General features: G+C 35.0%; 1 protein-coding gene across 1 annotated transcript in view; it reads right to left on the bottom strand.

Moving 5' to 3' along the window:
* Nucleotides 1–27665, bottom strand: part of LOC150106895 (WD repeat-containing protein 48) — a 216875-nt gene that overhangs the window by 56849 nt on the left and 132361 nt on the right. Inside the window, exon 14 of the mRNA XM_090392799.1 lies at nucleotides 11670–11750. Coding sequence (XP_090248925.1) covers nucleotides 11670–11750 — 81 coding nt within the window. The remainder of the gene's footprint in view (nucleotides 1–11669; nucleotides 11751–27665) is intronic.

Below are 27665 nucleotides of genomic sequence, written 5' to 3'. Positions count from 1 at the left end.
TCACTATACTGCAGACACAAGAAAAACAAGTAGTTTTATTGTATCACTGAATAAGGTACAGAGACATTTGCAGTCTGTGTAATATATTTCTCAATAAATAGTGCATTTAAGGACAACTGGAATAAAAATGGCACTAAGTAATGAATCACATGTCCCCTCCCACAGAAACTATGCTGAATAGACTCAAGCAAAATCGTATGCTGCACTGGTAAACACAGTATCTAACTAAAAACTATTGTCCAATTTTTCATCATCATCATCATAATTACATGAAATAAGTCTGATTACATTTGTAATTTTCGATGTCATTAAGACAGATCACAAAGGCTAACTTCGAATAAAATTCTACAGCGAACATGTCATATAATGTGTGTGCAAGCTCACCCACCAGCCTGAAGCTGCCCAAACAAGCAGCAATAAAATCCAACCGAAGGGTTGAAACTTTGTGTGAGTTAGCCTGTCGCATGGGCAGGCTAACTCACAGATATTATGGAATTCAGTTGAAGAGAATTAGCATTTCAACTCAACAACTGTCGACTTGCCTTTGATCTTGGGTCACAATCTTTTGCTAATACCGCATCAATCATATGCATGTCTTCACAGCAGCTCTATCTCTACTGGCCTACCATTGCTGTCTGTTTCGTGCTCTGCTTTCACTTCTCATTAGTCATTTGTGATGGATTGTTCATTACGTATCTCAAGTCTTGTAAATTACTAGTAATTTTTATTTGAAATAATGGGAAAGAAGATGATGTTATTTGGGTAGATGACTTTGATGAGGCACACAAGGAAACCGCTCTCATGGCCAGAAGTAGCGACAGCAAATAGGAAATTCTTGGTAAGTCACATTCATTTTCAGTTTTTTCCTGAAAACTTTAGTTTCCAAAAATCTCTGCACATATCTCACACCACAATTTTTTAGCTTTAATTTTGGGAAGAAAAAGTGCAAGTTATATTCGAGTAAATACGGTAACTGTCCTTTTCACTAATGTCCTGATCAATGACACTATTCTTCTCATACAGAAGATATTTCCAATATCACAGCCCCCTTTGCCCATGCATGTAAGATTTCGAGCAATGAGCTCTAGATTCAGCAAGCCTAAAGTCTGGTTCAGATATGTTGATATTTTCTTCATTTGGCATCACAGCTATAAAACATTAAATACATTTCTAAGCCACCTGAACAAACAACACAGATTGAAAGCAATAACTCTCTTCCTTTTCTAAACATACATCTTCCCTCAAGCTGCCTTTCATTCATGGTCTACTGCAAACCTACACACACAGGCCAATGTATACACAAAAATTCATATCACCATCCAACACAAAAACTAGGGGGTCATTAGCACCCTCAAACAGAGAACCCTAACAATTTGCTCCAATGAGCAGGCACTGAAGAAGGAATACAAAATGATTAACAAAATGTTTATAAAAAATGACCACAACAAAAAACAGTTCACAAGACCTCTTTCCACTACATTATTTCTGATTTATCCATATTTATTTGTAGTCCTATCTCTAGACTTATTGCATTTCAATCAATCTTGCTATTAGAATGATATAAAATACCATATAAAAACAAAACACTACAAAAATACAACAGAGATTAAGTATTCTCCTCAATATTCAGTCCATCCTCTTTTCTCATAGCATATTCAAGGGCTATAGCAAATAATTTTGCTAAGACAGTCTCCCTGTCTGACTCCTCTTTTTATTTCATTGCTCTTCCTTTTCCCTTTAAATTTATACTGATGAACCTCTTTCATATATATATATATATATGAGTTAATATAATAAATTTAGTTGAATTCTTTATCCAAGTATAAGCAAACAAAGTATGCACCTGAATGTATCTTCAGGACTGAGGCAACTCGTGGTAAAGGTGGACCAAGCTCTCATCACTCCTTGTCTCAGTATCTCCCATAATGCAAAGCACATCTCCTTGCGGACATGTATAATGCTATGCATTAAGGGAAGGGTCACTACTCAGACCGGTTTCGACCTTTATTGAGGTCTCATCAGTGGGAGTCAGATCCAGAAGTGGTGATACTAAAGCAGAAGCAACGGAGAAGTCATATTTACCTATACGAGTTGCCAAAAGGTGTACCACCTTATTATTAAATTACTCTGGATTTAGAGACCATGAGTTGCCACAGTCCTGAAGATACATTCAGGCACAAAGGATTAAACTAAATTTATTATAGTCTAACCAAGTAGGAAAAAACTTTTCCCACTTGGTTAGACTATAATAAATTAAGTCTTTTTTTGTAACGTGTTTGGGTCAAGTTATTTGAAATGTTTTGAAACTCAGGTGCTACCCTGAGTGTTGAGTCTTCAAAATTCAAGGAGAACCGACCTACCAGTCCGGAACTCGGGGAGGGGATTGGGCGCAGTAGGCATCAGGGGGGCAGAGCCCCTTAGTATTAATATAAATGTTGTTTATTTCTATATGTTTTAAAGCTACAAACATTTTCACTGGGTAGGTCTACTGACTTGAAGGCTTTTTCATAATCATAAAGAAATTATATATTATATTCTTTTTTTTTTCCATTACTTGATTTAAGTCTTGTAAACGATCCAAAGTTGAGAAGGATGTTCTGAAACCTGCCTATTCTTTTGGTTGATGAAAATTTAATGTTTATTCCATCATCTATAATTTTTGTAAACAGCTGATAAAGGACTGGTAGAAGAGTTTTAGGTCTATAATTTCTTGTCACATAAGTTTTATCATCTTTTTTATATAGAAGAAGGATTTTTCCAGTATTCCAACTTTTAGGAGTTCTTCCTGTTCTTCATCATCATCAAATTCCTGCCATGTACCCTCAAGGAGTGTACAGGATATGATAGTACTATAGGAAGTTAGTAATGATATAAATTTTTCATATCTACAATTTTCCTCCAAATCAGTCTGTTACTTGTCAAGACTCCAACATTATCAGATCTTATATTTCTATCATCCAAGGAACTTTGTACAGTATCAATCCACCTATATCTTGGTCTTCCTCTGGGTTGTTTTCCTGCCAACCTGGCAGAGAACACTTGTTTTGCTAATCTTTCCTCGCCCATTCAATTTAAGTGACCATACCACCTGAGATTAGTTCTGCTAACACATTCCTGGATGCTGAAAATGTCAAGTTCTTTCCTAATATCCTTGTTTTTAATACGATATTGCCATTGATGCCATCAATTCGCGCCTCTAATCTTTCTCAGGACTCTCGTACTCTCATATCTGCAGTCTCTAGTCTTTGGTCAAGTGTTTTACTTCTGACACAGCTCTCAGATCCATAAGTTAAAACTGGTTCGAACACTGTCTTGTATACAGCTAATTTAGTGTTCTGGACTAATTTCTCTCTTATTCCATATGAATTTATTCAATTGACTTAACACCAAACCAGCTTTGCTGATTCTGTTGTCTATTTCTATATTTAATTTACCATCTTCACTAAAAGTCGAGCCTAAGTAGCTGAAATGTTTTACTTGTTCCACAGGTTCTCCATTCGCAACACAGTTGACATTTTCAATGATTCTGTCCATTTTCATTGTCTTTTTATTGCTGACCTTCATACCATACCTATTACAACAGTTATTCGATTTAGTCAGAGAATCTTGCAGACTTGTAGCGGATTTATTTAGAAGTATAACATCATCCGCATAAAGCAAAGAGCTGACATTAACATCTCCAATTTTGATATCATGTTTAATACCACTTTCCTTCATAATGTGATCCATATAGATAATGAATAACAGAGTAGATAATGTACATCCTTATCTCACACCAGATTTAACATTAAACCATCTTACTGTACTTCCTTCAATTCTAACTGCTGACTTACAACTCAAATAAAGACTAAGTATTGCCTGATATAAAGTCCCATCGACACCATATAACTGTAACGTATTGAATAGCTTCTCTCTTGGCACCTTGTCATATGCCTTTTCCAGATCGACAAAACTTAAATACAGATCTTTGTTATATTCCCATGCTTTCTCAACTATTTGTCGTAAAGTGAAAATCTGATCCTGACAGCCTCTATTTGGCCTGAATCCAGCATGTTCTTCACCAAGCTTTTCTTCCACAATTCTTCTCAACCATTTCTCAAGTATACTTGGATAGATCTTGTCAGGAACACTCAGTAGGGAAATACCTCTGTAATTCTCACATTCAGCTTTATTTCCCTTTTTATATATGGATACTATGAGAGCTCTACTCCAATCATTGGGAATTTGTCACTCTGTCCAGGCTTTCTGAACTATGCAGTGCAGCCACTGTAAGACTCATATACCACCATACTTCGGCATTTCTGGTCGAATATTCTACTCCTGCTGCCTTTCCACATTTCAAGCCTTTGATGGCTTTTTCTACTTCTAGTATGGTGGATATGTATTCCTGACTGCATGCCTGATCAGTGTTTTTTTACCACTGTGCTGTCATCACTGCTTGTTTCATTTAGCAGTTTTTCAAAGTAATTACTCCATACTTCAAGGATATCTTTTTCTCCCGTTTTCATGTCACCTTTATCATCTCTAACTCCTTTTACAGCACTCTTTCCTCCATTTCTAAGCTTCTTCAACAACCTCCAGAGTATTTTGCCACCTTCTTGATATTTATTTTCTATATTCTTGGTCCTCCCATGACTTCTGTTTAGCTAGTTTTACACAGTGTTTCACTTTCTCACATTTGTCTTTGTATTCTCTAAGAGCACAACATGACTTATTTGACATGAACTTTTGATATGATTTCTTCTTTTCCTTCACTGCCTCTTTAACTTCCTGTGTCCACCATGGAGTTCTGATTTTTCTATTCTTGTAGACTACCTCACCACATTGCCTCTCTGGCTGTATCAATCAGTGTTTTCTTCAGGATTGAATCTCCAAGGTTTGGTTGCTGTTCTCAAACTCTTTCATTTTATCTTCAATAATCTTTGTGTATTTTAGTCTACAGTTCACATCTGAGAACTGCTCAACTTTTATTCACTTTAAAACTTTCTTACATGTTATTCTTTTCAATATGAAATTCAATTTTATCCTGTTCAAGACTAAATGGTAATCACTTCCAATTTCAAATCCTCTGTACACTCTAGTGTCCTGCACCAGGGAAAAAAATCACTATCAACAATAACATAGTGAATGAAACTTTTCTTATTCCTTGCGTCTTCTCTCCATGTGAATTTGTGCACATTTTTATGTTGCAGCATGGTGTTAGTAATAACCAGTCCATGTCCTGACCAGAAATCCAACAGGTATTTGCCATTATTATTAGCTTTTGCTCTTTTCTCCAAATTTTTCCAAAATATTTTTGTATGTCTCACAATCATTTCCTACTCTGCTATTTAGATCCCCAACAAGGACCAACTTTTCCTTTTTTCATTGTGTCAATTGCTTTCTCTAAAAGCCTCAAAAATTCCTCCACTTCTACTTTAGTAGAACCTTCTGTTGGACCATAGGCACAAATAAATCTCATTGTCCAGTTCCCCATTCTCATATTTGCCCACATCACTCTACTTGAGACTGCTGCCATTCAAGATTAGTCTCGTATTTAGTGTTGAATCCTATGGCTACTCCTTTTCCTTGATTGTTGTTGCCTGTTCTTAAACATTCAATATACAATTCTGCTAATTTTATTTATATGCAAGAGATCTCCATTTTTTTACATTTCTAATAAAATAATAGTGGTGATGGTGGACAGTAGATGGCATTGGTGTAGATGAGGCAGTTTGTGGGTGAGGTTGACTGGTGTAGACAGAGAGTTGTAGAGTAGGTGCCCTCCCTCGATGAGTCTTAGGACTCCCTGGAGTTGTCAAATAATAATAATAATAATAATAATAATAATAATAATAATATACCTAAATTAGCTGTGATACTGATATTAAAAATTTCATAACCACCAAGGGTGTCCAGTGGCATATAAACAGAATATGTTCTGTGCTATGAATGCATAATTGGCAACTGTATTACAAAAAAAGTATAAAGTATACTATTTCATGCATTTCTCTTTCTCTATTCCAGTACAACCTAATGATAGATTCTCAGTTATGTTCAGACAAGTCTTTCTATCTTCTGGATATACTTTTCCAGTGAATTCTCTCTCTCTCTGGTTGTTTGTTGGATTTAAATTATCCTAGATCTGTGAATATACTATTGATAATTATCCAATTCATATTGTTTATATGGCACTTTATGGCTTTGGTTCTGCACATACAAGTTTTTATCTTCTGGACATATTTCTTCAGATAACTTTATGTGCATTAGATTTAAATCAAAGAACTGTAATAGTTCTAGAAAGTGAGTGAACATACCATGAATAATGTTGATAACAACTGTTGACAAAAAAAAAAAAAAAAAAAAGAAAAGTCAATTAGTTTCATCACCAAGAGACAGGCAGCTTATTCAGGTTAAAGAAACAAAGATGGGGGGGGGGGGGATATATACTGAGATTTGAAACGAGTTATGGTTTTAACCAATTGAAGCACAAAAAATCAGTGAAGTGTGGAGTGCCATTTACTTTCCAGCACTATTTGGAGATAATTAGTGGAAATCAGGTATGTTAGGTGATTTTAATCAATGCTTTTCAGATATCATTTAGGGTAATTGCATTCCATACAGAAATGTATGGAATGCAATTTCTTGTTCTTTTTTCTGTATTTTTTTTATCTTCATCATTTAAGAAGTATAGTATATTTCTTAAATAATGAAGATAAAAAAAAAAAAAAAAATTCAAAGAAAACTAGAAAATAGTGCTTTTTAGACAATTTCATTATTGAGACTTCATTTCAATCCTTTATATCAACATCTGAGCCGTAGCTCAGTCAACACAGACAAAGCCCTTTGGTCGGAAAGACCTGGGTTTGATTGCCGACAGTGATGTGAGAAACCTTTATCTGGCCTCTTTCAACTAAAGTTAAGTTAGACGGTCTCATGTGGAGGTAGGAGTTTTTCTTCCTCCTGGAAACTCAGTTTTTTGTCCCCCAGAACAGGTTTGCCTGTTCTGAAGGACATAAGGTCATCATGAACACACAGATTACAGTCAGAAAAATTGCCTTTAAGGCAGTGGTTCTCAAACTTTTTACCTCTGAGCCTCACCTGACAAGAGAAAACACTGTCAGAACCCCCCCCCCCCTCCCAGTTTTATTTATCAAAATAGAAGTCATACTAAGTATGACATTTTATTCAGTTTATTTTGTGTTTTCTACATACTATTTAACAGTTTTTGACACAAAATAATTAAAGTATCATAATATTAGGCCTACAATAAAAATTAGTTTTAATACTTGCAATTAACCAAAATATGTATTGAAATGAAACAATATTTAACAAGTATTTAATTTTTCTCTGTAAAAATAATCAAACATTTAAATGTCAAAGGGGTGCTTAAGGGTCAAAGCTGTATAACTGAGAGGAGACCTCCACATAGACTTTCAAGGAATGCGGAGAACCGACCAGACTTCTGACCTAATGTCCAATCCTCACCTTCTCGTGGTGCACTCTGTTGGGTATCAACTTGGATACTGAACAAATGAGGATGGGCTGGGAATTTGGGATTTAGCCGACCAATTTGTATTCTTATTGGTTAAACCAAAATAAAAAATGATGGTACAACATGACAAAACTTCATGCTGGCTGGGGCATCGCCCGGTTAAACAAGGCCCCAGTTGTTTTCACCAGGGAACCAAGGCAAACAGCGAAAAGTCAGCTACTGGACAAATGAAACCAAACCCCAACTCAACATCACCAGAATTAAAGATCAGTACTATCAACATAAGAAGCCTGAATGGCAAAGAAATAAAGCTAGCTGAGGAATTAGAAAAATCTCCAGGTCGACATAATAGGGGTGACTGAAACAAAAAAGATAAAAACTGGTGAGATCTTTTTGAGCAATAAATACAAAATCTTATATTCAGGCAATGACAATCAAGGAAAAGAAGGAGTAGCCATAGTATTCAACACTAAATATGAGGCTAATCTTCTTGAATGGCAGTCAGTCTCAAGTAGAGTAAACTGGGCAAATATGAGAATGGGGAACTCGACAACGAGACTTATTTGTGCCTGTGGTCCCACAGAAGGTTCTACTAAGGTAGAAGTGGGGGAATTTTTTGAGGCTTTAGAAAAAACAACTGACACAATGAAGAAGGAAAAGTTGGTCCTTGTTGGGGATCTAAATAGCAGAGTAGGAAATGATTGTGAGACATATAAAAATATTTTGGGAAAATTTGGAGAAAAGAGCAAAGCTAATAATAATGGCAAATATCTGTTGGATATCTGCTCAGAACATGGACTGGTTATTACTAACAGCATGCTCTAACATAAAAATGTGCACAAATTCACATGGAGAGAAGAGGGAAGGAATAAGAAAAGTCTCATTGACTATGTTATTATTGATAGTGATGTTTTCTCCCTGGTGCAGGACACCAGAGTGTACAGAGGATTTGAAATTGGAAGTGATCACTATTTAGTCTTGAGCAGGATAAAATTGAATTTCATATTGAAAAGAATAACATGTAAGAAAGTTTTGAAGCGAATAAAAGTTGAGCAGTTCTCAGATGTGAACTGTAGACTAAAATACCCAAAGATTACTGAAGAAAAATTGAAAGAGTTCGAGAACAGGAATCAAACCTTGGAGATTCAGTGGCAAGCCTTGAAAAAAGCCCTGTTTCATTCAGCTAGAGAGGCATGTGGTGAAGTTGTTTACAAGGATAGAAAAATTAGAACTCCATGGTGGACAGAGGAAGTTAATGAGGCAGTGAAGGAAAAGAAGAAAGCATATCAAAAGTTCCTTGCAAATAATTCAGCTTTTGCTCTTAGAGAGTACAGAGACAAATGCAAGAATGCTAAACACTGTGTAAAACTAGCTAAACAGAAGTCATGGGAGGACTTTGGCAAGAATAATAAAAATACATATCAAGAAGGTGGCAAAATATTCTGGAGGTTGTTGAAGAAGCTTAGGAATGGAGGAAAGAGTGCCGTAAAAGGAGTTAGAGATGATAAAGGTGACATGAAAATAGGAGATAAAGATATCCTTGAAGTATGGAGTAATTACTTTGAAAAACTGCTAAATGAAACAAGCAGTGATGACAGCACAGTGGTAAAAAACACTGACCAGATATGCAGTCAAGAATACATAGCCATATTTGAAGTAGAAAAAGCCACCAAAGGCTTGAAATGTGGAAAGGTAGCAGGAGTAGATGATATTCGACCAGAAATGCTGAAGTATGGTAGTATAAGAGTCTTACAGTGGCTGCACTGCATAGTTCAGAAAGCCTGGACAGAGGGACGAATTCCCGATGATTGGAGTAGAGCTCTCATAGTACCCATATATAAAAAGCGAAATAAAACTGAATGTGAGAATTACAGAAGTATTTCCCTACTGAGTGTTCCTGACAAGATCTATGCAAGTATACTTGAGAAACGGTTGAGAAGAATTGTGGAAGAAAAGCTTGGTGAAGAACAAGCTGGATTCAGGCCAAATAGAGGCTGTCAGGATCAGATCTTCACTTTACGACAAATAGTCGAGAAAGCATGGGAACATAACAAAGATCTGTATTTAAGTTTTGTCGATCTGGAAAAGGCATATGACAAGGTGTCAAGAGAGAAGCTATTCAATACGCTATAGTTATATGGTGTCAATGGGGCATCATATCAAGCAATACTTAGTCTTTATTTGAGTTGTAAGTCAGCAGTTAAAATTGAAGGAAGTACAGGAAGATGGTTTAATGTTAAATCTGGTGTGAGACAAGGATGTACATTATCGATATGGATCGCATTATGAAGGAAAGTGGTATTAAACATGATATCAAAATTGGAGATGTTAATGTCAGCTCTTTGCTTTATGCGGATGATGTTATACTTCTAAATAAATCAGCTACAAGTCTGCAAGATTCTCTGACTAAATTGAATAACTGTTGTAATAGGTATTGAAGGTCAGCAATAAAAAGACAAAGACAATGAAAATGGGCAGAATCATTGAAAATGTCAACTGTGTTGTGAATGGAGAACCTGTGGAACAAGTAAAACATTTCAGCTACTTAGGTATGACTTTTAGTGAAAATGGTAAATTAAATATAGAAATAGACAACAGAATCAGCAAAGCTGGTATGGTGTTAAGTCAATTGAATAAATTCATATGGAATAAGAGAGAAATTAGTCGGAACACTAAACATTAGTTTTAACTTATGGATCTGAGAGCTGGGTCAGAAGTAACACACTTGACCAAAGACTAGAGACCGCAGCTATGAGAGTCCTGAGAAAGATTAGAGGCATGAATAGGTGGCATCAATGGCAATATCATATTAAAAAAAGGAGGATATTAGGAAAGATCTTGACATTGTTAACATCCAGGAATGCGTTACCAGAGCTAATCTCAGGTGGTATGGTCACTTAAACAGAATGGGCGAGGAAAGATTAGCAAAACAAGTGTTCTCTGCCAAGTTGACAGGAAAATGACCCAGAGGAAGACCAAGATATAGGTGGATTGATACGGTACAAAGTGCCTTAGACGATAGAAATATAAGATCTGGTAATGTTGGAGTCTTGACAAGTAACAGACTGATTTGGAGGAAAATTGTAGATAGGAAGTTAGTAATGATGTAAATTTTTTTTTCATGTTGTACTATCATATCCTGTACACCCCCTTGAGGGTACATGGCAGAAATTTGATGATGATTAAATGTCATGGGCCTGCTTTTGAGAACAAAGTTTATCAAAGCATGGTGTAATATCAGAAATGGCCACTCTAAGTTCTCTAGCAATATTTAGTCTTGAACGATACTTTGGCTTCATAGCTGCCAAAGCAGAAAAGCCTGATTAAAACTGCCCTAAAAATGATTTAGGGCAGTTTTAATTTTTACCCGAAGGAAATTATACCACCACCCCCCTTTCAAGCTATTCCCCCCCACTGTTTTGATTACTGTTTGGATTCTGGTGTGTAATGGTGAATCCAAGTCATAGTAATAAATCAATGCACAAAATCAGTTTTATTCTTGTTAAAACACTCCAAGCACTGTTCAGATTTTCATGCAAGTGCGTTTCTGATCTGCTGTGAGCAAGCGCAGCAAAGCTTTTTCATTTGTAATTCTTCATGCAAAATATAAAAATATATCCGACACGTTCTTTTGAAATGCCTATAGGTCTCAGCAATTTCATGCACTTAGATTCGTCAGTCATCCAATACCATATTGTGCACTTGATAAATGATTTTTTGTGTTGTATCACTTTTTGTACGTCCTTCATGTGGATCATCCCACAGTTGGTAAGGCCACGTTTAAACTCAGCAGCCCATTTCTTCATTGTCGAAAATGAAGGAGTAGAGTGCCCATAAACCTTTACAAACTTCGAATAAATTTCTTCTGGCGTTAAACCTTCTTTTACAAAGAATTTTATAACCGCACGATACCTCAATTTTATCTATTTCAAGGGATACAGACAACACTTTTGCTTCAGACAGCTGTATAAATCAAACTACTTGATAGAATGACTTGCAATTTCACATGGATGCTTATGACATTTGTAGCAACTTAGAAAAAAAAATCTTGCCGATAGTATTGCCATCTATGGTCAAGAACTTTTCAGACCACCCTTGTATATATATATGGAATATTTCCATCATAAAATAGAATATGGATGAGTGGAAGGGAGTGATGAACTGCACAGAAAAAGCATATCAATAGATTTCTTACCATTTTCACTGTCTTCTTCATTGGCGTGAGTAGCTGGCCAATGTTCCAGCAGAGCCTGTAGTAATAATCCACCCAGATTGACTATAAAAATACAGAGAGTATTAAAAACAAATTTTCTAGTTCATGTATAAATTATAACTATCAATTTAAAATTACAACAATCTGAGTTATTTTTAACAATATATATTCAACCTATAGAATAACACATATACCATAGTAAATTCCATATTTGTGTATATGCCACAGGTTTCACTATATAAGAAAGATATATCCAACTGTCACTATGGCAAATACCATTATAATAAACTTGCTTACTATAAAAAACTACTAAAATGTTCCAATCAAAGTCCCAGCACAATACAATTCTGAAGAAATAAAATTCATTACAGCAACTATTCTTGTGGTCCCCTAAGAGTTGACTATAGTGACATTTGACTATTTTATTTGAATACACCTGGTGTGAAATGAAAATTAATTTTTTGTAACTTCAAGTCATGCTACCTAAGATCAAAATACTATTTCTGCATACACATAGAATTCTATCGAATGTTCACTTTTAATTCTTGTAGATATGCTTATATGCTGGTTATCCATAGCTTTTAATCTTCAGGAAATTAATACTTTCCTGTATTTCAGCAATGTTACATTGCTATCATCAGGGATCACAAAAAAAAAAAAAAAACAAGGATATGTGCATGAAGGCACTAACACTGAGCAAATGAGGCTGAATGAAGGCAACAGAAATCAGGCCTAGAGTCCTGAACAGTGTCCCCTAGAGGACTAAATTGGGTTGCCTTGGCCATTGGACTGACATTCTTAAAATGTTATGCTTCCCAGATTTGGGGCAGTCTCATGCACCCAAATTTGTTGAGATTTGAGAAGTTTTTTAAAGCTGAGGTAAATTTGACGAATAGTCTTTCATACTTCTATTTGCTGCAGTGTAATAGAGGGTCTTCTTCCAGCATATCCTGTAGTGGATATCCAAAGCATGGTCAACAAGTCCAAGTGGCTATATTGGTAGAACAGGATGTAGCCCTTGTGTTTGGATATAATGATATTGGCTGTCCTGCCTGCCTGTTTGGCTGTAATAGGACAGTTACATGGGCTGATATGCTATCCAGTCCCACTGCTGTGTTCACATTCATATTTTTTAACATGCCAAACACCTCCTGTTCATCTACCTCAATGTTGATATGCATCTCTGTAACATCTGTAATATCAGCAACTGTAAAATAACCACCTGGATGATACACCTTTACAAAATGATCACTGTGTAACTCAACTATTTCTTTTGGTTTAGCCACCTACCTACCACAAGCATTGTTTAAAGTCATTCTTACTTGCTACATAACAAAAAAACTCTTTTGGGTTTACTTTGGCCTGTTTGGCTAATTTTCTCTCATAGTCTGATTTGGCCTTCCTTACCATACTAGTCACTCTTCTTGCTTGCATTTTGTTCTGCTCATGAGTATGCTGATCACTTTTTTCTTTTTATTTCTCCAGAATGCTTTCTTTTTGCAACTATTACTTTATATCCCTACTCATCCACTAATTCCAACTTGGTTTATTCTCCTGACCTTGGGTATGCAGTCTGATACTGCTAACTTCAGGCAATCTCTGACCACTTGGCATGCTCTACTGACATTCTTTCTTGGTAGCTTCCAGGAAGAAGCTACAAGGAAGAAGCTTCTGTATGCTGGCCATGACATGTTTACATATCAATACATACAAGGGTTTGAGATGTTCAATGAAATTAAAATACCATTTAGATAAATTAACATGAATTATTTGATATATTTCATCCATATGTTTCTTTGAAAATAAACAATCTGCTTGTAAATGACATATTCATTTCCACAGACTAGATATAATGAAATGAAAATAAATAAACTTCTCACTTCTAATAAAATAATAAACTTTCTATTATATTTTACATATCAGAAAATTAAACTGGCATGCATTACTTAGGAAACTGTTGTTCATATGCTCAAAAACAAATGCTTACTCTGATTTAAGTTATAATAAAGCTGTTATTATCCAACCAAATCATTACATTGCTTTAATTTAAAAGAGGAAGCTATCCAGTTTCAGGAGCATATCATGCTGTTTAGATGAATATGCACAAGTTTAATTTGGCTACAGAAAAAATAGGAGGGCTCAAAAGCTGTCCATGACATTATTATTATATGGGAACTTTGTTGGGACTCATAAGGAGGTCCAAACTAACCATTATTCACACAGTACCTATCACGTTTTTCCTTAAGTCATTCAGTGACAAAGCACTCAAAACTGTCTAGGGTAACCCATTCCTTTATTAACCACTCTCCAAGCAAAAAATCTGATCCTGACACCCTTGTTAACTAAGCTCTTACAGAACTTAAGGGGTGGTCCTTGTTCCCTCCGGTCATGTACTGAAACATTCTTTCAGCATCTACTCTATAAAGTAATTTATATCTCTTATTGCCTATTGATTATTTTTTGTAACCCACAAAACTTTCAAGCTGCTCTAGACCATAGGTTCACAAACTTTTTCGGGCCACCGCCCACTTTGCAAGATAAATTTTGTAACATCCCTCCCATTATAACAGTTTTCCGCATTTTTACAATATTAAATTATATAAAATTGGATTTATTTTTGTACAAATCAATTAGAAAAGTGGTTTTATATATTTTATATATATTTTGAAATGAAATATAACGAATATATTTGCTACTGTAAACATAACCTATTATACACACATATATACATGCTCTATTTTCTCATTGACATAGAAAATTGACATCTATTTCTATCTGACATGGTAAATTTTCAAATGATTAAATAACTGAAATAGAAAATTGATAAAAAAATTGATCGTGTAAGACGGCATAAGATGAATTAAAATGCAATATTTAAATTTTAAACGATTATCTAATCGCAAAATCACGAAAATAATTAATTTTTAAATATATATTATTAATTTCTTCTATAAAGAGCCACTGATCACTAAAACACCTGAACGCCCTCCAAATGCTTCTGATCCCACTATAGCTCCCCTTGAAGGCACTGGGGGACGGTACCGCCCACTTTGGGAACCTATGCTCTAGACCTTAATAATCCCATAACTCTACAGGTAATATTGAATTTTCCATCTGCAGGAAGCCTTCCTTCACTGGCAGGTATATCTACCCAGCTTCACATCATCCTTCACAAAAGAGGTATTATCAAAAGTCTTGTACACACAGCATGCATAATTTGTTCTTCAGAATTCCTTCTATTAGAAGAATTGAATAAGAATCACGTTGTCGTCTAATGCAGTGCTTCCCAAAATGTGAGCCGTGGCCCCCTTGGGGGCCTTAGGTTTTGTTGAGGGGGGCCGTGAAATAATGAAAACAAATTTAAAATGTTTTAAGACTAAGTAGATTTTTTTTATTTTAAAAGAAACATTTAACTTTTATTATTTATTATTTCTTATTTGTTATTTTTTATATTTTAATGGAAAAATTGGTTTACAAACTTTGCTTCCTGCGTATTTCTTCTGCGCTTAATGAATATTAGTAAATATTGCTTATTCATATGTTTCATGTCAAAGCAGTGGTTAATTGTATTTACTTCGAATGCTCTCCAAGGAAGCTCCAAATCTTCCTGTCCCTTTCATCATGCGTTCGTAATCAGGGACAGTTGATATTGACTTTATATACATATCAAACCTCGTTTTATATTATCACTGTCATCCGAGCTAGTTATCTGTTACCAATAAAAGTTTCGCATATACTTCACACATGAAAAAAAGTTTAAACAAGTTCATGTGGGGAGACAGTAACACCCTTGAAGTGGTAAACAACATGCCCTTCCTAACAGCCACTATACTGCAGAGGCAATAAAAACAAGTACTTTTATTATGCCAGTGAATAAGGTATGAGGAGTCTGTGTAATATATTTCTCAACAAATAGTGCAATTAGAGACAACTGGGATAAAAACACACTAATTAATGAATCACATGTCCCCTCATACAGAAACTATGCTGTATAGACTGAAACAAAACCATATGTTGCATGGGCAAACACAGTATCTAACTAAAAACTATTGTTATTAATTAGATGTGTGTGAGGTCGATTTCCCAAGGCAGCAATAAAATTCAACCGAACATGTTAAAAATTGTAAAAGTGTTAAAACTAAGTAATATATATATATAATGAATGTTATGGCAGTTTTAAATATGGAATTCGGTTGAAGAGAGTTAGCATTTCAACTCTACTGTCAGCTATGCTTTTATCTTTCGGTTGTGCGGTCTTTTGTTAATACCGCACCAATCATATGCACGTTTTAATAACCTGCCTTTGCTGTCTGTTTCGCGTTAGGCTTAATTACCTTAAAGGGAGAAAGGTCACAAAAGAGAAAAATGTTCTGGTCCGAGGATTCCCTTATTCGGGTAATATTCACTAATTTCATGTTATCAGTCTGTGGTGTGCCAGTATCGGTAAGTGGTGATATTATTTGATCTATTCTACGTTAAAAAATTTAACCCTGAGATGGATAAGTGGCTGATAAAAATAAAAACAAATTCCCGCGAACAATCAGAAGCAGAAACAGACTCAAAAAAAATAAAAAATAAAAAAAGGACAGTATTTCATATTTTACCAGAACAGCCCGCATCGTCTTCAGAACTGAACAGTAAGAAGGAAAAAATGTAATACATGCATTTGATTTTTGCAATATTCGCTGTGTATGTTTTGTATTGAATATAAATACAATAAATATTACAATAATATATCTCTATTACGATTTTTTTTCGAGGGGGGGGCCGTGAAATATTTTAATTTTTGCAAAGGGGGCCCTGACATCCAGAAGTTTGGGAAGCACTGCACTAAACGATCACAGACATCAACAATGGGAAAAAAAACTTTGTTCCTTGAAAACTGAAGATAACTCCTTGTGGAAGTTGGCAAAGGCCTTCCGTACGGACCGTTTCAATATCCACTCCATTCACGGAGAAAGAGGTATAGTTTATAGGGACGATGAAAAGGCAGAAGCCCTCGCTGAAGCTCGCAACCCGATTTTTTAGCTTTAATTTTGGGAAAAAAGTTAGTTATATTCGAGTAAATACAGTAATTTTTTTTTTTTTTTTTTTTTTTTTTTAGCTTTCAAATTCTTACGTATAGATCATTAGTTAAAGATTGGATTTATAAATCCCCCAAAAGAGAGCAATATAGCAAATACAAGTAGCTGTAAGGAACTAGAAAACGTTGATATTGCATCTGGATCGAATGAAATTGATGAGTGTGTCGTCTGACATCTCTAGGGGAACCAAAATTTAAAAATAAATAATATTTTTTGTTTACATGAACATATAAATTCAAATAAAATAGATATTTAATTTTAATTAATATTTTAAATTAATGTATTAATTTTAATTAATTTATTTTTAATTAATTAATTTATTTATATTTAATTAATTAGAGATACTTGGTAACAATAAAAATTCAAGAAGGGGTACGCAGATATCTGAAGTTTGAGAAACACTGCCGTACACTGTTAGCCTTAGAGACAGTTTAAATGTATGCAATTTTTATGTGTATATCTTCTGTAAATAGAAACAGTAAATAACCATTGTATAAGACGCCTCAATAAAATATGAACGATTTTATATGGATGTAATCTTAAAAAAAAAAGAAAAATAAAAGCAATAGAAGTCATATTCAATCCCAACCGTTTCAATATAAATTTCAGACCACTGTTCTGCTATGGCGAACTCGAGCCTGCACACGCACTGAACAATGCTAGCAGCTCCAAAGTAGATTCTAGCAATGGCAATTTATTTTTTAGACTAATGACCATGACTGTATTTATAATGCTTTGTTTGTGCTATTGAGCATTTTGTTAAAATGCCATTTCAACAATCACAGCATGATGCTATGAATGAGGATACTGGCGTGTGTATGTTAACTTCAGCGCAAAAGATTTCTGTAGTCTTGTGACAACTCTTCTGCAATTATATTTAGGACTTGACGTTCACTTTCAAGAAACTTCGGTTTTTCTGCTACTCAGAAAAATAGATCTCCGAGCTCACATCATTTCAAACAATTAGCACCACAAATGGTATGAACCATCGTACGTGGGCACCATTACTTTTAAAAATAACCAGCAGTCATGAGTTCAATTATCAATAACGGCTATGGAGAAATAAAAAGGTGTTAGACGATTTTTGTTTACTTATAGTCCAAAAAGATGATTTTTTCGTCATAATTTTTAAAATTATAAAATTTTTTCTTTATTATTATTTTGTATTTGATATGCATCTATTTCATTTTTAATACAATTTTGAATGTTTTTCTTTCACGAGACATTGTTAATGACCCTCTACCAGTACCTTTTACATCGATTCATGCAACTCAACTGTATTTATAAGCCATCTGCAGACATCACGTTAGCCTGCTGCCTTCCGTTTTTAATTATATGGTTTATAGCGACTTTCTTTTCTTAATTTCATATAAATTTGAGAAAGTTGGTGTTATCCAAGTACAGCAGACGCTTTTAGTTTAGTTATCTCGTATATTTTCAAGGGAATTATAATGAGCGACGATAAACACTTCCCTGTGTTACGATGTATCTTCCATGCTTCTTTGCTAGCGGGTTTTGATTTTGATAGGAAGAGGGGGCACGACAAAGCTGTATCCGCTGGCTGAACACTGCAGGTGATCTTAAATTGAGAGATAATCCAATAGATATAAGCTACTGGATTACTACTGTTGGTTCATAAATAATAATAAGAAGAAAGGAACAGCTGAGATACTAACACAAAGATAAGATACAAAATGGTTTTTTTAAGGGTGTTACAAACATTTAACGCTATGTTTGACCCCTTTTGATGACCTAAAAGATCTACTGTCTCGTTGCAACATTCTGTCGCTTGATGAGCAGGGTGGGATTTTCTTACGATCGAACTACTTACATGTTCTGATATGCTTTCTATCAATTCTTCTTAAGAAATTGTAATAAGTTTAGAAAAACGTTTTTTTGTAACCCTTGATGCCACTTTGTTCAAACTACGAGGCGGGGGGGATCTGGAAAGTTCCGATAAACACCTAGAACAAAAATGATATTAAAGCAACTGATAAAACTACAAGAAAGAACAATCTTAAAACTCTTTAACCCCCATTTATCATCAAATTGTAATCATTTATTCTTTTTCTTTTAGGATATATAAGAAGACACATGAATTCCTTCGTGGTGATTATCACAACTTTTTGGCACATCCTCTTCGGATGTGGTTCTAGATAACTAACGATATTTCGTTATTTGAAAGTCATAAAATAAAGCTATTTGTAATTAATTAATAATTGTAATCAGTTATTATTTAATTATTGCCTCCCTAGAAAATCGTGTATCATGCGTTCTAACCACTAGACCAGTGCTTCCCAAACTGTGGGCCGTGGTCCCCTTGGGAGCTGTAGGTTTTGTTTAGGGGGGCCGTGTAATAATGAAAACAAATTTAAAATGTTTTAAGACTAAGCAGATTTTTTTTATTTTAAAAGAAATGCATTTAATTTTTATTATTTCTTTTTTGTTATTTTTTATATTTTAATGCAAAAATTCACACATTGGTGTTGGTTCACAAACTGCTTCCTGCGTATTTTATTTCGGCGCTTAATGAATATTAGTAAATATTGCTTATTCATATGTTTCATGTCAAAGCAGTGGTTAATTGTATTTACTTCGAATACTCTCCAGGGAAGCTCCAAATCTTCCTGTCCCTTTCATCACGCGTTTGTAATCAGGGACTGTTGATATTGACTTTATATACATATCAAAACTCGTTTTATATTATCACTGTCATCCGAGCTAGTTTTCTGTTTACCAATAAGTTTCACATATACTTCACACATGAAAAAAAAGCTTAAACAAGTTCATGTGGGGAGACAGTAACACCCTTGAAGTGGTAAACAACATGCCCTTCCTAACAGCCAATATACTGCAGAGGCAATAAAAACAAGTACTTTTATTATGCCAGTGAATAAGGTATGAGGAGTCTGTGTAATATATTTCTCAACAAATAGTGCAATTAGAGACAACTGGGATAAAAACACACTAATTAATGAATCACATGTCCCCTCATACAGAAACTACGCTATATAGACTGAAACAAAACCATATGTTGCATGGGCAAACACAGTATCTAAATAAAAACTCTTGTTATTAATTAGATGTGTGTGAGGTCGATTTCCCAAGGCAGCAATAAAATTCAACCGAACGTGTTAAAAATCGTAAAAGTGTTAAAACTAAGTAATATATATATATATAATGAATGTTATGGCAGTTTCACATATGGAATTCGGTTGAAGAGAGTTAGCATTTCAACTCTATTGTCAGCTATGCTTTTATCTTTCGGTTGCGCGGTCTTTTGTTAATACCGCACCAATCATATGCACGTTTTAATAACCTGCCTTTGCTGTCTGTTTCGCGTTAGGCTTAATTACCTTAAAGGGAGAAAGGTCACAAAAGAGAAAAATGTTCTGGTCCGAGGATTCCCTTATTCGGGTAATATTCACTAATTTCATGTTATCAGTCTGTGGTGTGCCAGTATCGGTAAGTGGTGATATTATTTGATCTAATCTACGTTAAAAAATTTAACCCTGAGATGGATAAGTGGCTGATAAAAATAAAAACAAATTCCCGCGAACAATCAGAAGCAGAAACAGACTCAAAAAAAATAAAAAATAAAAAAAGGACAGTATTTCATATTTTACCAGAACAGCCCGCATCGTCTTCAGAACCAAATGGTAAGAGGCAAAAAATGTAATATATGCATTTGATTTTTGCAATATTTGCTGTGTATGTTTTGTATTGAATATAAATACAATAAATATTATAATAATATATCTCTATTACGATTTTTTTCGAGGGGGGCGTGAAATATTTTAATTTTTGCAAAGGGGCCCCTGACATCCAGAAGTTTGGGAAGCACTGGTCTAATGGATATTAAGAAACCACCATCTCGAAATTAACCGATAATTATCATCCTTCAGCCACACTACAATTCGATGCTAAGAGGTTTTCCATACTACTTTAAAGAGACTTCTGAACAAACAGCAAGGATTCTCTGCAAATGCAACATGTACACTACTTTTAAACTAGCACAAAAATTATCTTCTTTCCTACCATTTACTAGAGATAAACTGCCTCCACCTTATCTGGATTTTATCAAGTATCCTGTTCATGTCAATTTTGCTATTTTGGACAGACTGGCCAGTCTTCTAAGATCAGAATTCAAGAACACCAAGATTACATAGATCCATAGAAGAGAACTACGGAAAACTATGGAAGAATTTGGAATTCCCAACAAAACCATAAGAATAATAAAGAATCTGTATGAGAAATCTGAAAGTGCAGTACGAATGGAAGACACCTTAACCAACTGGTTCCACACAGAGAGCGGAGTAAGGCAGGGACGCAATCTGTCACCAGACCTGTTCAATCTTACACTGGAAGAAGCAACCAATAAGGCCTTAAACAATGAAGACTCCAGAATCAAAATATATGGGAAAAATGTGACAAATTTAAAATTTGCAGACGACATTGCATTACTTGCAAGCACAGAAGAAAATCTACGGCAAATTTCTGATAAAATAAAGGAGTGTATAAAATCTGGATTAAACATAAATATAGACAAAACAAAAATTATGCAAATAGGAAAAAGAAGCCCCAATCTGAAAAGTGAAATTGATAGATAGTAAGAATCTAGAGCAGGTAGAAAACTTTACCTACCTTAGAGGAGTTATTGAGTACAATGGTGAAATTATAAAAGATATAAACAGACGAATCAGTCAAGCATCCCAAACTTTTGGACGACCTAATAAAATATGGAAGAAACAGCAGGTAGAAAACTTCGCCCACCTTGGAGGAGTTACTGAGTACAATAGTGAAATTATAAAAGATATAAACAGACGAATCAGTCTAACATCCCAAACTTTTGGACGACCTAATAAAATATGGAAGTCAAGAGACATCAAACAAGTAACAAAAGTAAGAATCTATGAAACAATGGTCCTCCCAATACTCCTCTATGGAAGTGAATGCTGGAATCTCAAAAAAGGCTGAAGAGAAAAAAATTAGTTACTGAAATGGGTTGGCTAAGAAGATTACTTGGAGTATCTCTGCTGGATCGACTAAGAAACAAAGACATAAGGAAATGACTAAAACAAGAAATAACAATAGACAAAATCCAAGAAAGAAGACTGCGATGGTTTGGCCATGTGACGAGAATGGGAACAGAAAGACTACCATCTAAAGCCCTGAATACAACGATGGAAGGTAAAAGATCCAAAGGACAGCCCAGAATTAGATGGATAGTCAAAATAAAAGAGGACCTGAAAACCAAATCACAACAAGCAACACCAAACTGGACAGAATTGTTCGGACTCTCCCGGGAGAGACAGAAGTGGAAAGAGTTCATTCGGTCTCATCATCATCCACATAGATGATGGAAGAGAGAAGAAGAAGATTACATAAGATTGCTAGAGTCAGAGGATTCATGCCTTGCTTCTCATGCCATTGACACTTGACAGAGTTCATCAGGATCAGGCAAAGATATTGCACTACAGTAGATTTAAATTTTGACTAGCTACTCCTTGAAATGTGCGAAACCCTGCGTTATTGCCCTAATTTTAATTGAACAGACTGCATGCCTATCTCCAAGTTTTGAGAGGTAATCAGCATAAATTGTTTGTAAATATTTATTTTTAATTTTATTATTATATATTTTTTTAAATTAATTTTGAATGATATAACTATACCTGGTTCCCTGAAAACTTTAATATTTTGAATGCTGTAGCAATTCTTTTCCTTTCTCCCTGAATGATGCTCATGTTATGGTGGGCAAAATATATATGAGTTGTAATAAATTATAATTTTCCTTACATCTGTTAAAACATTTTTTTCGAGTATTATTTTATCCTACTTGAAGCAAAGTGATGATCACTTCCAATTTCAGGCCCTCTGTATACTCCTGTATCCTGAACCAGCATGAAGGTATCACTATCATCAATCACAATCAATGAGGCTTTTCTTATTTCTTGTATATTCTCTCTAATGGATTTCTGCACATCTTTATGTTGGAACATGGTGTTAGTGATGGTTAGTCCATATCCTGAACAGAGATCCAGCAGATACCATTATTATTAGCCTTGCCCTTTTCTCCAAATTTTCCCTAAATGTTTCTATATGACTGGTAGGATTCATTTCCTACTCTGCTTTTACATCTACAACAAGGATTTTTCCATTTTCTTTATGTCAGAAGTCTATTCTAATTACTCAAAAAATTCTCCACCTCTTCCTTAGGAGAATCTTCTGTGGGACCATAGGAACATAAATTTCATTGTCCATTTCTCCATTTGAGCCTGTGTAGCTCAGTAGAAGTGGTATTAGCACTCTACAGCGCTTGACGAAAGGCATTCGAATCTAGTCGCCGACTAGCGAGTTAGTCAATCTCTGGCACGGGCTAGCGGGTTTTTTGTCCCATAAACTCAAGAAAAGCGGTCGTTGAACCCACACACTATTTTCAGACATTAAAATACTGTGTTAGGGACTGCCAGATGGTGGTACTTACTAGCCACCTTCACTGCGTGCCGATTAATTAGTGATAGCCTTGGGCCAGCTATCTCTGATTGGCTACCAGTGGAGAATGAACTGCCCACTCAGCCTCCAAAAGTTAGATAGGGCTAAAAAACGGCCTCGCCTACTTTCTATACAGGAACAAAAAGGCGTTAGCTGATTTTTTTTTCTTTTTTCCATTTCTCCATTTTGAAGTTTGCCCGCATAACTCTACTTGAAAGTGCCTTCCAATCAAGAAGTTTATGTCTGGTGTTGAATGCTATCACTATTCCTTCCTTACCCTGATTATTATCCAAATATAACATGTTATACTTATTTTGTTTTTGTTCACTTTGTCTCACTAATCATGTTCATGTGGTTCTTTCCCCAGTTCTTCTGCACATTCAATTTCTTTTCATTAATGCCCTTTATGTTGAGGGTTTTCCTATCTTCAATTTCTTTGGACATTGGGTTTCTTCTTCTTCTAGATATTTGTTTTGGTAGTCAGCTATGTTTTCAGCTAACTTTTCACTGTTTGTCATGATTCCCTGGTTAAAACAATGGGACTTTGCTTAACTGGGAAACATCTAACTGGCATGAAATCTCATCAGGTACTATCATGCATATTTCTGGTTTAAGCCAACAGAGAGAATTTGGTCGGTTAAAACCCAAATTGCAGCCTATCCTCGTTTGTTCAATACCAGTGAATATCTATTATAACGTGGCACAAAGGCATGTATGCGTGCACACACATGAAGATGAGGATTGGGCATCATGTTGGTTCTCCTCATTCCTTAAAGGCAATATGGTGGTCTTTTTCCAGTTATCTAGCTTTCATCCTTAAGTATTCTCTTCAAGTTTTCATCCAAGCAGTTAAAGCCAGGTATACAATTACTGTTATAAAATTACAAAGTTGCCTTTTTATTATTATTATATGGGTATCTCCATGGAGCCAGAAGACTCATCGTGGGAGACACAAGGTTTCCCAAATTGTGTTCCGTGGAAAGTGAAGTAAGTGTTCCGTGATGTCAGTGACCAAGCCGTGTAGTTTGAAACATTGAAGTACTTCGGGAAAGAGAATACTGCTGTTTATGACTGGTCATAAAAATTGGCTGTAAGCCAATTACAACAATGGGCAGCATATCCTCTGTTCTCAAAAAACGAAATAATATCTGTGTTGCAAATGTTAGTGACCAATCAGCAAGGAAGTATAAAGAAAATTTTTCCACTGAAATTGAAGATCAAGAGTCTGTATCCGGTTCTTCTCAAATCTAGTAATACTGAATACTTTCTTCGCAAGTTCATATTGTAGGATGAAAGTGCTTGTTTTGAAACTGTAGTGCTGTGATTTTTTAAAAGTAATAGGCCTACAGATTTAAATTTTAATATGAATAAGAAAAAAGGGACTTTGTTTAATTTTGGTGTTAAGAAATCTCTTATTGAAGGTGTTTATGACGGCAACAGATAGTGATTCATCCACCTCCAGCCTACAAAGCGATCTCCAGGATGTACAAAAGGAGGGGAAAACTACCAGCACACACAAGAGAAAGTCTGCATTCACTCTTAAGTACTTATAACAATATTATAAATTTTTGGTGATCAGAATGGCATATGTCAATGAAAATCAGAACGAATAAATTTAATGATGTTGGCTTGAGGAAACTACAATATGCTACAAGATTTCATTAGTCCAGTGATTGATAACTGATTTAAATGTAACTTTATATTTGTCAACATGTCACACTGTGTACATAAGTGTACTAATACTCTTTATGATTATGCCATAATTAATTAATACATTACAAAATAACCAAGGTGTTCCGTGAAAATTTCAGGATTTGTGAAGTGTTCCATCATAGGAAAAATCTGGGAAACGCTGACATACACAATACCTATCATACTTCTTAAACTCATTCACTGTCAGGGCACTCAGAACTAATTTGGCAATCCATTCTATCCACTCACCCGTACCAACCACACTAACACAACTTCCAGGTGTGATCTCTAGTTCTTTCTCTCTCTGTTCATCATCTATTGAAAAATTTTCTGTGTCAATCTTATACATTTCTATTGTGTCCCATCTTTTCCACCTATTAACTAAACTTTACAACCCACACACCTTCACCCTATTCTCATAGAGCATTCTACAGACCTTTCACCAGCTTGGTCACTTATCTCTGAATCCTCTCCATCACCTTCTGACCCCCCACCTCAGAAACCCAGGTGACCAAATCTGTGCACAAGTAGTCAAGATGGCCAAATCATAACTTTATAAAGAGGGATAATCACCTCGTGATTATTACTTGTCAATGTATTCTTCAACATCCAAATAATCCTTTGAGCTATTTTACCTACTTTTGCAACATGCCTTCTGAACTTCAAATCTCTGTTCATCATTAATTCCTAAATCCCTAGCCTCATTAATTTCCTGCAAACAGTACCATCAATGTGATACACAGTATGTAACCTTACTGTGTATTAAACTCTCAATCATTATCCTACGTGCACAATGCCAATTTATTTAAATCATCCTGCACAATATCTATATCATCTTTATCAACTATTGCCTTCCCTAGTTTTGCATAATCAGCAAATCAACTGAATATCTCCCTTAAATCTTTCTCTTTATCATTAAACATACAAATTAAAGAGTAGTATCCTAGTACAGAATCCTGAGGCATTCCACTGGTTATTCTCATTCTCTTCAATTCCACTGCACCATATATTACTCTCTGGCATGTGTCTGTCAGTCCCCCACCCCATCCCATTCACACTACCAGCTTCATATTCATTCTCATTTCCTCCAACTTTTGTAATAATTTTCCATGTGGTATTTTTTCAAATTTCTTTGCAAGGTCCAGCAGTATCATGGTGTAGTCATTTCTGTTATCTAATTTATCACTCTATTATAAAGTGTGAGTCAATTACTAAGGCAGGACACTTATCTTTTACAATCCATGCTGCCCACCAAAGAGTATCATATTCCTATCCATCCATTGCTGGATTTTAACTTTAACCACCCTGAGCTGTTAGTTGGTCTGCAATTTGCTACTTCCTTGGAGTCACCTCTTTTAAGTCACCTTTAAAGATGGTAAAATAGTTACCAAACTATCTTACCCTCTTTCAACTCCTTTGGAACCTTGCCAGAGCTGGGACTGTGTTAATTTCTTAATACATTTAGACTATATTATTAATTTATAGTATGTATTAAGTTTTTCTTTCTGACCAATTAAGAACCTAGAGCAGGGGTCGCCAAACTTCTTTGACCGTCGACCCCTTCAAGGGTTTCTTGACTTTTTATCGACCCCCTCTATTTTACTATAACGTAATTATAATAGGAGAAAAGATGCTTATGCGAGTTTTAAGATTGTTTATTTTATAGTTACAGTGTTTCTTTTCTGTGTAATATAGTATATACTATTATATTATACTATATATTATTAATATTATACTATAATATTATACTATTATACTATTATATTGGCTTAGCGTCAAAGCGATATGTTTTGTTTTCGACGTCCTTCTTAACATTACATATTTGATAGGTGAGATAAATAATATATAAAATATAAAATTTAATTTAGATAACAAAATAACAATAATACAATCTTCCTATAGGTATATAGGATGTACAAAACTACCAGCCCTGCTCAACTCTTCAACATAGAGAAGTTTAGTTCGTGAATGAATAACGATTGAATTATAATATGTATGTTGATGAATTTTAGAACATTAACACTCACTTGTATGTTGATGCGCAAAAATGAGAACTGGGATCGATTACATATAAGTATAAGTAAATAAGCAACAACGCACATGTTGCAATCTCTCTCCCGCTGCGCAGGAACCACTGACATCCGTTTATTGGTAAATACGTCATTTTGGCCTACATGATTGGCCACCATAACTATTTTCATGACCTTGCTCCATCTTACAGGTTTTATTCATGTCACTGTTCCTACAATTCACTCTTAATTGCATTGTCGTTCAGGATGGAGGTAATCCAAGTTAACCGAATTAAACATTACCCATACAATGATGTCTTATATTTTTCTATCGACCCCTGAGCCCGAATTGACCCCTGGGGGTCGATATCGACCACTTTGGCGACCACTGATCTAGAGTGTTTATATATATCATTAAGCATCCAGAAAGACTGTTTTTCCTCATCTGTATGATCTCATCTTTACCTTAATTCTAACATAATTTTATGAGAATTAGAACTCAAGTATTTCCACATGTAGAAATTCTCTCATACTAATTCAGCTGCCTCTGAATTAATATGAGAGAGCCCAGAATGCTATTTTGTTATTTTTATTTAGTCCCTTTTATACTGTTCCCAACTAGCATTCTGGGCTCTCTCATATTAATTCAGAGGCAGCTGAATTAGTATGAGAGAATTTCTACATGTGGAAATACTTGAGTT

Source organism: Typopeltis vanoorti, chromosome 5, assembly GCF_054136105.1.
Source record: "Typopeltis vanoorti isolate ZY-2024b chromosome 5, IOZ_Tvanoo_1.0, whole genome shotgun sequence".
NCBI classification, from domain to species: domain Eukaryota; kingdom Metazoa; phylum Arthropoda; class Arachnida; order Uropygi; family Thelyphonidae; genus Typopeltis; species Typopeltis vanoorti.
Note: the sequence above shows the minus strand (reverse complement) of the source record. Positions and strands in the feature narration are given on the sequence as shown.